This window comes from Monodelphis domestica, chromosome 4, assembly GCF_027887165.1.
Source record: "Monodelphis domestica isolate mMonDom1 chromosome 4, mMonDom1.pri, whole genome shotgun sequence".
NCBI classification, from domain to species: Eukaryota; Metazoa; Chordata; class Mammalia; order Didelphimorphia; family Didelphidae; genus Monodelphis; species Monodelphis domestica.
In genome coordinates, this window is record NC_077230.1 from 394,325,482 (window position 1) to 394,338,174 (window position 12,693).

The window sequence follows — 12,693 nt, forward strand, 5'->3', positions numbered from 1 at the left end:
ATTGTTCCCTTCCCCCTATACCTTTAAAAACCAAACTAACCTTACTTTCTGTCTTAGTAACAACTCTGAGGCAAAGGCCAAAGGCTAGACACATGGGGTTAAGTGACTTGCTAAGAAGTGTCTGAACCCAGGACCTCCCATATCTAGGTTTGGATCTCAATCCACTAAACCACCAATTTTTTTTAATGTGTATAAAACTTTTTCATTTTACTTCTTTATTTTTATAAATCCTTACCTTCTCTCTTAACATCACTACTAATTTCCAAGGCAGAAGAGCAATAAGGAATAGGCAATTGGGGTTTTGCTTAGGGTCACATAGCTAGGAAGGGTTGTCACATTTGAACTCAGAACCTCTCGACTCCAGGCCTGGCTCTCTATCCCCTGAGCCACCTATTTGCGCCTTCCTTTTACCTTTGAAGAGAATACTGGCACCCTTGAAATGACAGCTCTGTTAGAATGAGAATGTTTGAGAACTATATTTGGCTAAAGGTTTAAAAACAAAACCAGGGGGCAGCTGGATAGCTCAGGGGATAGAGGTCCAGGCCTAAAGATGGAGGTCCTAGTTTCAAATCCGGCCTCAGACACTTCCCAGCTGTGTGACCCTGGGTAAGTCACTTGACCCCCACTGCCTAGCCCTTACCACTCTTCTGCCTTGGAGCCAATACACAGTATTGACTCCAAGACAGAAGGTGAGGGTTTAAAAAAAAATAAATGAAAAATAAATAAAATAAAACCAAAGCCCAAATCCCTGGCCTCAAGGAACTTCCATGCTACTGATGGGATTTTCATTTGTCAGTAAATCAGTCAATAAACATTTATTAAGCACCCACTATATGCCAGTGACTGTGCAAAATGATTTAAATTTATCTCACATTGTTTGCTATTGCATAGGGCAAACATGCTGGGATTAGGATATGAATCATTGCCATTGACTGCCAAAATATTTTTCCCAAGGAACAGGTCTGCTCATGTTACTCCCTTGCTTTAGAGTCTCTGGCTCCCCATAGGATAAAATACAAACTGTCTAGATATGTAAGGTCTTCCCAATTTGGGATTCAGCTAATCAATCTAGTCTTATTTCCTGCTACTCAATGTCTTAGTCAAATGAGGCTCTGATTGTTCCCAGGACTTGATAGGCCATCTCCCATCTCTACGTTCACACAAGCTATTCTCAGTGCAGGAAATTCATTTCCTCCTCTTCTCTCCCCTCTTGTAGACTTTAAAGTTTGCTGTCTGACTCTGGTTACTCACTCCCTGTGTGACCCTGGATAAATTATTTCTTCTTTTCCAGGCCTCAGTTTCTACAACAGTAAGCTGTTGGCTTAGGAAGTCTATCAGTTCTCTTCCAGTTTATTTATTTTTTTAAACCCTCACCTTCCGTCTTGGAGTTGACTCCAAGGCAGAAGAGTGGTAAGGGCTAGGCAATGGGGGTCAAGTGACTTGCCCAGGGTCACACAACTGGGAAGTGTCTTCTCTTCCAGTTTTGACAATTGATATTCCACAGTTCCTTCTGGATCCCACATATGGATGCTGAGTCCCCTCCCTGCTCTGACATTCTGGGTTCTAAGGTCTCTCTCTGACTTTCTTGTATTCCATGTTTCCCAGCTCTGATAATCTCTTTTTTAATTCCTCAGTTGAAGTCTGTGATCTCAAGCCCCTTCCAGCTCTGGCATTCTGGGTCCCAAGGGCCCTCTCTGTTGTAGGGTGACAACATTCATTCAGAATATCCAGTATGATATGATACTCAGGCCTAGTAATGAAACAGAGCCCCCTTCTACCCCCTGGGTGATTATATGATCCGCAGAGAGGCAGCTGATATATACAGACATAGCTTTTCTCAGCTGCTAATTAATGTGCTTTATATACATGATCTCATGGAAAAATAAGTTTCGTCCTTGATTTTGTTTTTCCATCACACTCACGTCTGGACCTAACTTCTCCATGGCCAGAGCTGAACCTTCCCTATAACAAAGAAAAACAGTCGAGGCCATAGTGACTTTGATTCACAAATATTTGACTTTCTGCCCTGGCAGCCTTTTGTGGAGAGGAAGGAGGCATGATACTCTCTTGTTCTCCAAGACCAACATTAGTTTTGACAGTTACCCAGAACTTGTCCTCTTTGGGCTTTCTTCTAGTTTACATTACTAAAGGTGGCATGCATATTGTTTCTCTTGATTTCTAGGTTTTAACTTTCATTTATTGCTCTGTTCCAGTTCAGAGATTGTTGCTGCTTTTCCTGAATTCCTTTTTATTAGTCATTTCTTATGGCTCAATTATATTCCATTGCTTTCATATAACACAGTTTGTTTAATCGTTCCCCCTGCTGATGGGTACCCAGGCTGTTTCTAGTTCTTTGTTATCACAGTGTTGCTACCCACCCAGACTTACTGCCCCAATCTAGAGCTCCAATCCATCCTCTTCCAAATGTTCATATTTCTGTGAAGGGTTCCCCTATCATTCTAGATAGACATTTAGGTTCCCAAACCTAGAAATCATCCTCAAATCTTCACTAACCTGCCTTCCCCTACTTCTGACCAAATGCCAAATTTTGCTGATTCTATTTGTTATAACACTTCTTGTACCCATCTCCTTTCCTCCTATGTAGCTACCACACCCTAATTCACCTGTAAACATGGCTTTTTGTAAAAGCTTCCCTATTCAGACATCTCCTTTCTCTAATTTATAGCTGCCAGAGTGACAATCCTAAAGTAAAAGTTCAATGATGCCATTTTTCACTCAGTAAATTTCTTTTCTTTCTCCCTCCCTCCCTCCCTCCCTCCCTCCCTCCCTTCCTCCCTCCCTCCCTTCTTCCTTCCTTCCTTCCTTCCTTCCTTCCTTCCTTCTTCCTTCCTTCCTTCCTTCCTTCCTTCCTTCCTTCCTTCCTTCCTTCCTTCCTTCCTTCCTTCCTTCCTTCCTTCCTTCCTTCCTTCCTTCCTTCCTTTCTTCCTTCCTTCCTCCCTCCCTCCCTCCCTTCCTTCCTTCCTTCCTTTTTTTCCTTCCTCCCTCCCTCCCTCCCTCCCTCCCTCCCTCCCTCCTTCCCTCCTTCCCTCCCTCCCTCCCTCCTTCCCTCCTTCCCTCCCTCCCTCCCTCCCTTCCTTCCTTCCTTCCTTCCTTCCTTCCTTCCTTCCTTCCTTCCTTCCTTCCTTCCTTCCTTCCTTCCTTCCCTTCCTTCCTCCTTCCTTCTCTCTCTCTCTCCTCCCCCCTCTATCCTTCCCCTCCCTCTCTCCTCTCCCTCCCCCCTTTTTCCTCCCCACTCTCTTTCTTCTTACCTTCTTTCTTAGAATCAATGCCAAGTATTGGGTCTAAGGTAGAAGAGTGATGAGGGCTAGGCAATTTGCCCAGAGTCCCAAAGCAGTTTCTGAGACTAGATTTGAACCCAGGACCTCTTATGTCCATTCCTGGCATTCTACCTTCTCTGCTATCTGGCTGCCCTGGTCAGTAAATTTCGATGCTCTTTATATTTGGTAGGATCAGAGAGCCAGTCAGTAGTTCGTATTTATTATGTTCCAGATGCAGGGCTATGCTAATTGGTGGTGATGAAAAGAACAGCAAAAGACCAGTCCCTAATCTCAAACAGTTCATAGTCTGATTGGGGAGACAGCATGTGAGAAAACACTCCTGTAACTAATGTCAAATTTCCCATAAGCTACCTTACCAAACAGATGCACTGGACAGAGAGTAAGCCTGTTTGCAGGAAAGAGCCATTCAGGAGCCTGCAGTGAGCCAGAAGACTTACCTTTGGTGTGCTGGCTGACCTTGCTGAGCATGACAAACTCTCCCTGAAACAGCCTAGACCAGTTTGAACCAGCCTGGTGGTTGGCTATTGCTGCCAAATAAAACAAAACCCTGCTTCTGGGTCTTATCTATTCTTGGGGGATGGTGGTACCCTTGAAAGTAATCGTACCGGGGCAGCTAGGTAACTCAGTGGATAGAGTGCCAGGCCTGGAGTTGGAAGGGCCTGGATTATGAACCTGGGCTCACATATCCTAGTTGTGTGATCCTGGGGCAAGTCATTTAACTCCATTTGCCTGCATTTATCACTCTTCTGCCTTGGAATTGATACTTGTATTGATTTAAAGACAGAAGGCAGAGTTGAGAGAGAGAGAGAGAGAGAGAGAGAGAGAGAGAGAGAGAGAGAGAGAGAGAGAGAGTGAGAGAGAGAGAGAGAGAGAGAGAGAAAAGGAAAGAAGAAAAGGAAGAAAAGGGAGGAAGGAAGGAATGAAGAGAAAGAAAGAAAGAAAATAATAGTACATCTAAGTGGTACAGTGGATAGAACTCTGGGCCTGGAGTTAGGAAGGCCTGAGTTTCAAATCCAGCCTCAGGAATGTACTAGTTGTGTCATTTAATTTCTGTGTGCCTCAGTATCTTTATAAAAAGAGAATAATAGTTTCATTTACTTTATAGGTTGTTGTGGGGATTGAATGAGATAATATTTATCATCTGCTTAACAGTGCCTGACACATAGTAGGTGCTTAATAAATTCTTTTTTAAAAGTTTGGAAGAGGGGAGGGTTTTAGAGGAAAGATAATTAGCTCATTTGTGGACATGCTGAGTTTAAGATGTCTGAAAGGAGTTGTAGATGTGAGTTTAATGTCAGTAGAGATATTGGGGGCTGGCTAAGTAGATATAAGAATCATTAGTATAGAGATGATAATTGAGTTTATGGGAGCTAATGAGATCACCAAGGAAAGTAAGGGAGAAGAGGGCCCAGGACAAAGTCCTGTGTGACACCCATGGGGTATCAAGTTATTGGGTGTGACCTAGATTAAACCCAAGGAGACAGAAAAGGAGCATTCAAACAAGGAGGAAAACCAGGGGGAGAGCAGTATCACTAACCTAGAGAAGATAGTATTAAGGAGAAGAGGGTGATTGACAACAGTGTGGTCAAAAGTTGCAGACAGGTAAATTTGTGTATCTTTATGTGTATATATATATATATACACACACATGAAGTGATGGAGAAAAGGCAATTAAGATATGATGAGGAGCAGCTAGGTGGCTCAGTGGATATAGCAGGGCTTGGAGAGGGGACTTCCTGGGTTCAAATCTGACTTTAGACACTTCCTGACTGTGTGACCCTGGACAAGTCACTTAACCCCAATTGCCTAGCCCTTATTCCTCTTCTGCCTTGGAATTGAAACTTAGTGCTGATTCTAAGATAGAAGGTAAGGGTTAAAAAAAGAGAGAGATGATTGGTCACTCCAGAAAGAGAAATGTCAGTTGAATTTTGAAGTTGGAAGCCAGATTATAGAGAGTAATGATGAGAGTGAGTAGGGGAAGTAGAAGCAGCCTTCTCATGGACTTTAGTCACAAAAGGCAGAAGAAATATGAGGTGACAGCTAGTGGGGATGGGTGGATCAGGTCAGGGTTTTTTGAGGATGGGGACATTACATGGGTATGTTTGGAGGCAGTAAGGAAGCAGCTAGTAGATCAGGAGAGAATGAAGGTAAGACAGAGACTAGGGATGTTAGAGAGGTCAATCTGCTGGAGAAAGGATGGGCTGGGCTCAGGTAGAGGGGTTTGCCTTGGCAAGGAGAAAGGTCACTTCATTATGTGAGACAGGAGTGAAGGGACAGACCATGACAGAAAGCATCTGAGTGGTATGTGGGAGATGAGGAAGTGAGAAGAGGGAGCTCATGGATAATGTCCTTGATTTTTTTTTTCAGTAAAATATGAAGCCAAGTTTTCAACTGAGAGGGGAGCCATGAGAGAATGTAAGCTTCTCAAGGGCAAGGATTCACAATTTTTTTCTTTGTATCTCCAGCATCAAACAATGCCCCGGCAGCATTTAGCAATAGTAGATGCTTAGTAAATGTGTGCTGATCGATAGCTATGAACATTTTGGTAAACTTCAAACTTTTGTTTCTATCTTTGATTTCTTTAGTATGGTTTCTGCCCAGTTATGGCATTATTGGTTGTAAAGTAGGTTTAGTTTAGTCTAGCTGTTTTCCAGAACTTCCAGAACCAAGTCAGACCTCCAAAAAAAAGTTATACTCCTACCCAAATAAATTTACTTATTCAGTACCTATCTATCAAAATACAAATTTTTTTAATGAATTAGAAAAAATATAACAAAATTCATTTGGAAGAACGAAAGATCAAGAATATCATGGGAACTAAAGAAAAAAAATGTGGAGGGAGGCCTAGCTTTACTAGATCTTAAACTGTACTATAAAGCAGTGGTCATCAAAACAATATGGTACTGGCTAAGAGACAGGAGGGTGGATCAATGGAATAGATTAGGGATAAATGACTTCATCAAGATAGTGTATGATAAACCCAAAGATCCCAGCTTTTGGGACAAAAATCCACTATTTGCCAAAAACTGCTGGGAAAATTGGAAAACAGTGTGGTAGAGATTATGTTTAGATCAACATCTCACACCTTACACTAAGATAAATTCAGAATGGGTGAATGGCTTAAATATAAAGAAGGAAACAATAAGTAAAGTAGGAGAACATAGAATAGTATAGCTGTCAGATCTATGGAAAAGGAAAGATTTTAAGACCAAGCAAGAGAGAGAATATTACAAAATGTAAAATGAATAATTTTAATTACATTAAATTTACAAGGCTTTGTACAAACAAAACCAATGCAACCAAAATTAGAAGAGAAGCAACAAATTGGGAAAAATCTTTATAACAAAAACCTCTGACAAAGGTCTAATTACTCAGATTTATAAGGAGTTAAATCAATTATACAAAAAAATCAAGCTATTCCCCAACTGATAAATAGGAAAGGGACACGAATAGGCAGTTTTTAGATAAAGAAGTCAAAACTATCAATAAGCACATGAAAAATTGTTCTAAATCTCTTCTAACTAGAGAAATGCAAATCAAAACAACTCTGAGGTACCACCTTACACCTAGCAGATTAGCTGATATGACAGCAAAGGAAAGTAATACATGTTGGAGGGGATGTGGCAAAATTGGGACACTAATGCATTGCTGGTGGAGTTGTGAATTGATCCAACCATTCTGGAAGGCAATTTGGAACTATGCCCAAAGGACTTTAAAGGACTGCCTGCCCTTTGATCCAGCCATAGCACTACTGGGTTTGTGCCCTAAATAGATAATAGGGAAAAATATGTGTACAAAAATATTTATAGCCATGGTCTTCACAGTAGCAAAAAATTGGAAAATGAGGGGATGCCCTTCAATTGGGGAATGGTTGAACAAATTGTGGTATATGCTGGTGATAGAATACTATTGTGCTCAAAGGAATAATAAAGTGGAGGAATTCCATGGGAACTGGAACAACCTCCAGGAAGTGATGCAGGAGCGAAAGGACCAGAACCAGGAGAACATTGTACACAGAGACTGATACACTGTGGTACAATCGAACGTAATGGACTTCTCTACTAGCAGCAATGCAATGATCCAGGGAAATTCTGAGGGACTTATGAGAAAGATGCTCTTTATATCCAGAGTAAGAACTGTGGGAGCAGAAACACAGGAGAAAAACAATTGCTTGTTCTCATGGCTTGATGGGGATATGATTGGGGATGTAGATTCTAAACAATCACTTTTTTACAAATATGAATAATATGGAAATAGGTCTTGATCAATGATACACATAAAACCCAGTGGAGCTGCTCATTGGCTATGGGGGTGGGTGGGAGGTGGGGAGGGAAAGAACATGAATCATGTAACCATGGAAAGTTATTCTAAATTAATTAAATAAGCTTTAATAAAGGGAAACAACAACAACAACAACGACAAGATATACTGTGTCTCTTTTCCCATAGCCCCATTCAGCATCAACCATTTCCATCTTTTTTTGTCATCTTTGACAATTTGTTGGGTGTCAGGTGAAACCTCAGGTTTTTAAAAAAATTGCCTAGCTCTTATAATTAGTGATCTGGGACATGTTTTTACATATTTGTGGATGGTTTCAAAATAATTTTTGAAAACCCTTCGTATCTTTTGACCACTTATCTATAGGGAAATGGTTTTTGGTCTTATATCTGTTGATTCCCTGCATATTTGTATGTAAGGCTTCTATTAGTAAACCCAGAATTCCAGAATCTGAAAGCTGGAAAGGTTTTTAGCTGCCATGTAACACAATACATATACTAAAGGAATCCCTATTTTTCTTGACTCTTGGTAATTTCTGATGCAATTCCTCCCTCCCCACTGTCTAGTTTCTCTTCTTATTTTTAACTCCATTAATTTTGTTTCTACAACAGTTAAAAAACAAAACAAAACCCTACCTTCCATCTTAGACTCAATACTGCATATGATTCCAAGGCAGAAGAGTGGCAAGGGGGGTTAAGCGACTTACCCAGGGTCACACAGCTAGGAAATGCCTGATGCTATATTTGGCTCCAGGACTTCCCATTTCAAGGCCTGGCTCTCAATCCACTGAGCCACCCAGCTGCCCCCAACAGTTTTTTTTAAGTATATAATTGAAATTTTCTACTTTATCCCTTATGATCACCATTATTCATTCTTTAATAAAGTGTTCTGCCTCTAATTATAGTTGTAGAAAGGTACTTTTTTTGCTCTCTTCCATTTTGCTTTTTTAAAATGATGTTTTCTTTTACAAGAAGACTGAGTAATCATTTGGAACTTACTATGTTATATGGTGTAAAATACCAATCTAAACATAATTTCTGAAAAAGTACTTTCCATTTTCCCACTAGTTCTCTTTAAATAGGGAGTTTGTTTCCCATGTAAATTATACTCTTGGGTTAAACAAGCGTTCTTGTTTATCTAGTCTGTTCATTGATCAACTTAAAAAAAACCCCTTACTTTCCCTTTTAGAATCAATATTGTATATTGTTTTCAAAGCAGAAGAACAGTAAGGGCTAGGCAATGAGGGTTGTGACTTTCTGTGGTAGAGACTTGAAGAGAGAGAGGTTTTCAGGACAAGCCAAGATGCAAGAAACAAGGCTGGGGACCTGCCTGTCAATCAAGAAGAAGGTTCCAAATGGAATGTTCCCAGGAAGAGCTGGCCAGGAGAAACTGAGAAACTTTGACTTTGTCTCTCTCTCTGGGAGTTGATGGGTGAAGGACCCTTGTAGGGCTGCCTTTGCTTTTGGGCTCTCTGACCAAGGGAGAAACCTCTGCTCAGATTTGACTGACCAAGAGTTGGAGGAAGGCCAGGCTGAAGGAGAAACTTTTCTTGATGGCTTTGTTAAGAAGAAAGAAGATTTTAACTGTTGTCTAACTTGTTGTTGTCTAATTCTCTGTCTCTCTGTCACAATTTGTGACAAGACTGATTATTTCCATAACCCTCCTAAATTCTCCTTGTAGTTTAGGGAAACCCTCTTCCCTCTTACCTCAGTTTCCCATCCTGTTATCACAATAAACCCCTTACCTGAGAAAGAAAACTAGAGTATTTTATAGTCCACTCAGGGGGGAGGGAGGAAGCCAAAAGGCTTCCAGAAGTGGGAGGTTAAGGGAGGGAGTGAGGGAGGAGGAGGTTAGGAAATATATTGATCCACTAGTTATCAGTAGGGATCAGTAGGCAAACCCCAGAGCATTCCCCTGTGGCAGCATTCCCCTGTACCAGCAGTGTCTCTCATCTCTCCACCATTGCAAATTGGTAGGTGTGTCCCCATACTTAGTAGCAGCTCTCTATAGTCTGTCAGAATACCATTGCAACAAGAAATAGTTACACAAATTACCTTTCTATTTCATTCCCCAAGGTCACACAGTTAGGAAGTGTCTGAGGCCACATTTGAACCCAAGACTTCCCATTTCTAGGTCTGGCTTTCAATCCATGAGTCGCTTAGCTGCTCCAGATGATCTACTTTAAAAAATTGTTGAGCCTATACCAAATGGTTTTGATAACTACTCATACTACATACTACATATAATGATATAGATTGAGGCAGGATAATTCTATGTCCCCCTTAGTTCCTACTTAAAAATATTTATTTACATATATATTTCTCTTGAGATTCTGGGTTTCTCTCTCTCTCTCTCTCTCTCTCTCTCTCTCTCTCTCTCTCTCTCTCTCTCTCTCTCTCTTTTTCCTAAATGAATCTTGTTATTGTTTCATGTAGTTCTGTAGAGTACGTCCTTGGTGATTTCATTGGTTTAGTACTAAATCTGTAGATTAATTTTGGTAGTCTCTTGTTAGCACAGCCCATCCAAGAGCACTGAATATGTTTCTTACTTAGCTCTTCCTTTATTTCTGTGTGCTTTACATCCATAATATTATTTGATGTTCACAACAACCTAATTAGGTAGGTAGCACAACTATTCTTGTCATTCTCATATTATAGGATTGGAGAAAAAATTCCCATATGGTGAGGCTTGGAGAGAAATTTGCACAGTCATATAGGTAGTAAATTGAGTGGGACCCAAATCTCTTGAGTCCAATTCAAGTCCTTAAAAAATATCCTTGGGGCAACTAGGTGGCTCAGAGCATTGAGAACCAGGCCCAGAAATGGGAGGTCCTGGGTTCAAATTTGGTTTCAGACACTTCCTAGCTGTGTGACCCTGGGCAAGTCACTTAATTCCCATTGCCTAGCCCTTACCTCTCTTCTGTCTTAGAACCAATACACAGTATTGATTCTAAGATGGAAGGTAAGGGTTTAAAATTTTTTTCCAAAAGTATTGTTTTCCATGGTAAATAATTAAGTAATTTGAAATTTGAATTAAAATGTCCTGTGTCCTACATTCATTCAATAGTTTTAGCAGGTGTTAAATTTGTTGTTGTTGCTTTTTTTTAAACACATACCAGCTTCTCGCTGAGATCCAGAGCCTCTACCAAATCCAACTTTGATAACTTCTCTGTAGAAAAGTTGGGCAGGTGACTTGAAGGCTGAAATGAAAAGAATTTTTTAAAAATCCATCTTGATATTTAATTTTAATTTTCTACAACCGAATGACCTGGGATTGTGGGGTTTCCAGAAGTCTCCCAAATCTGGCACTAAGATCCCCTTTACCCATTTTCTTATATAGTTCTCAAAATGCATTCTGAAAAAGCATAATAACATCAAGTGGACTTATCTAAGTCATAAAAATTGGGACACACCCCTCTTCAATCTGACAGCATACTGGAGAGTGTTCTGCATATACAGTGCAAAAGACCTGGGTTTGAATTCTGACTGACACCCTCAAATTTGGCACGGTAGATAGAAACTGGCTTGGAATCAGAAAGATCTGAGTTCAGACCCCATCTCAGAAACTTAACCTTATTGACTAACTCTGGGCAAATCACTTAGCTTCTCTCTGCCTCAGTACCCTCAGCTGTCAAATGGGGATAATAGCAATAATAACACAGGCTTGTGAAGAGATGAACATATACATATAAAATGCCATGTAAACCCTGAAGTGATCTGTAAACATTAGCTGTTACTATTCATAGGATGAGGGTTTCAGAAAGGGAAAGCAGAAGTCATTTAATATCCCTCTTTTACTTTGTAGAAGAAAATAGGGAGGCTTGAAAAGTTAAAGTGATTTGCTCTGGATTATGCAAATAATAAAGAGCTGGATGGGGGTTCCAACTGAAGTCCTCTGATCTTCTACCTAAAACTTTTCCTTCTGCATGGTTCTGATTCCTGGGGTGTCAATTTCTTCCTTTGTAAAAAAAAGGAGGGCTGGATGGTCACTTCTGAACTTCCCAGGACAAACCAGCTCTCTCAGGAGCATATTGAGGATTTTTTTTTTAATCAACCAGGCATATGCCTGCTTAAATAATCAAGGCAGCCAGAATGGAAAACTCCACTAATCGGCTAATCCTAATGACCACAAATTACCCTGCTAAATCTGCAAACAAAATCTGGGTTTAAGGATTCACTATGCAAAGCGTTTAACACCCAGCATGTTTCTTTGCCTGAATTATCAGCCACTGAGACATTTTACAAAAAGACTGAAAGAAAGAAAGGATGGCCCCGAATTAAATGTGTGAAGCAGAGGTGGCCACACTGATATGATCCTAGGATTCCAGGGGGAAGGGCTTGAAGGGGGCTTTGAAGATGATCTCTCATGGCTTCCTCATTGGACAAATCACACCAGGTGGCAAAGCCAGCCCAGATCTCCTACTAGGGCTTTACCATTTACAAGGAGCTCCTGCCAGCGGCCCCCCTCCCCCCTTGGAGGGAGGCGGAGCAAAGAAATGCAAGCTAGGAACCAATAGTGTTTAATAAGGGGCTACATTGTGTCAAAGGATGCCAGGCATGGGTTCATCCCATATTTGTAAAAGCATAGCTATTAAGTAGCAGAGTAGCACTTTTCCCTTTAAGATAAGGCCTTCGGTTACAGTTGTTATGTGACTATGTACCTAGACACAAATATATATGAAGGATCTGATCCAAGAGTTTGTAGGTTTGGGGAACTTCCAGTATGGGAACTCTTTTCACCATCTCAGCTTCTAACTGTCATTTAAAAGCTCACTGGGGCTCAGGATAGCAGTGATTTAGAATTGGAATTGAACTGAGAGATGTCAGTCTAACCTTCTTATTTTACAGATTAAAGAAAATCCTTTCCCAGAGAGGGAAAGGATTTACCCAAGATCATATAGCCAATAAGTGGCAGAGCAATATTCAAATATTCAGGCTCCCTGATTCCAAATGCAGCTCTCTTCTCTTTTTTTCCTTCTTTTCTTTATTTCTCTTCTTTTTTCTTAAATCCTTACCTCCCATCTTAGAATCAATGCTTTGTATTGATTCCAAGGCAGAAGAGCAGTAAAGACTAAGCAATGGGGGTGAAGTGACTTGCCCAGGGTCACCCAGCTAGG

At 40.7% G+C, this 12,693-nt stretch overlaps 1 protein-coding gene across 13 annotated transcripts in view; it reads right to left on the minus strand.

Annotated features, from left to right (window-relative positions):
* FHAD1 (forkhead associated phosphopeptide binding domain 1) overlaps positions 1-12,693 on the minus strand; it is a 218,672-nt gene that overhangs the window by 32,493 nt on the left and 173,486 nt on the right. For all 13 annotated transcript variants that reach the window (XR_008918130.1, XM_056825253.1, XM_056825258.1 and 10 more), the window contains one exon: positions 10,693-10,776. Coding sequence is in view for 12 of the 13 variants with exons in the window: in XM_056825253.1 (XP_056681231.1) it covers positions 10,693-10,776 (84 nt within the window). In the remaining variant the exon portion in view is untranslated. The remainder of the gene's footprint in view (positions 1-10,692; positions 10,777-12,693) is intronic.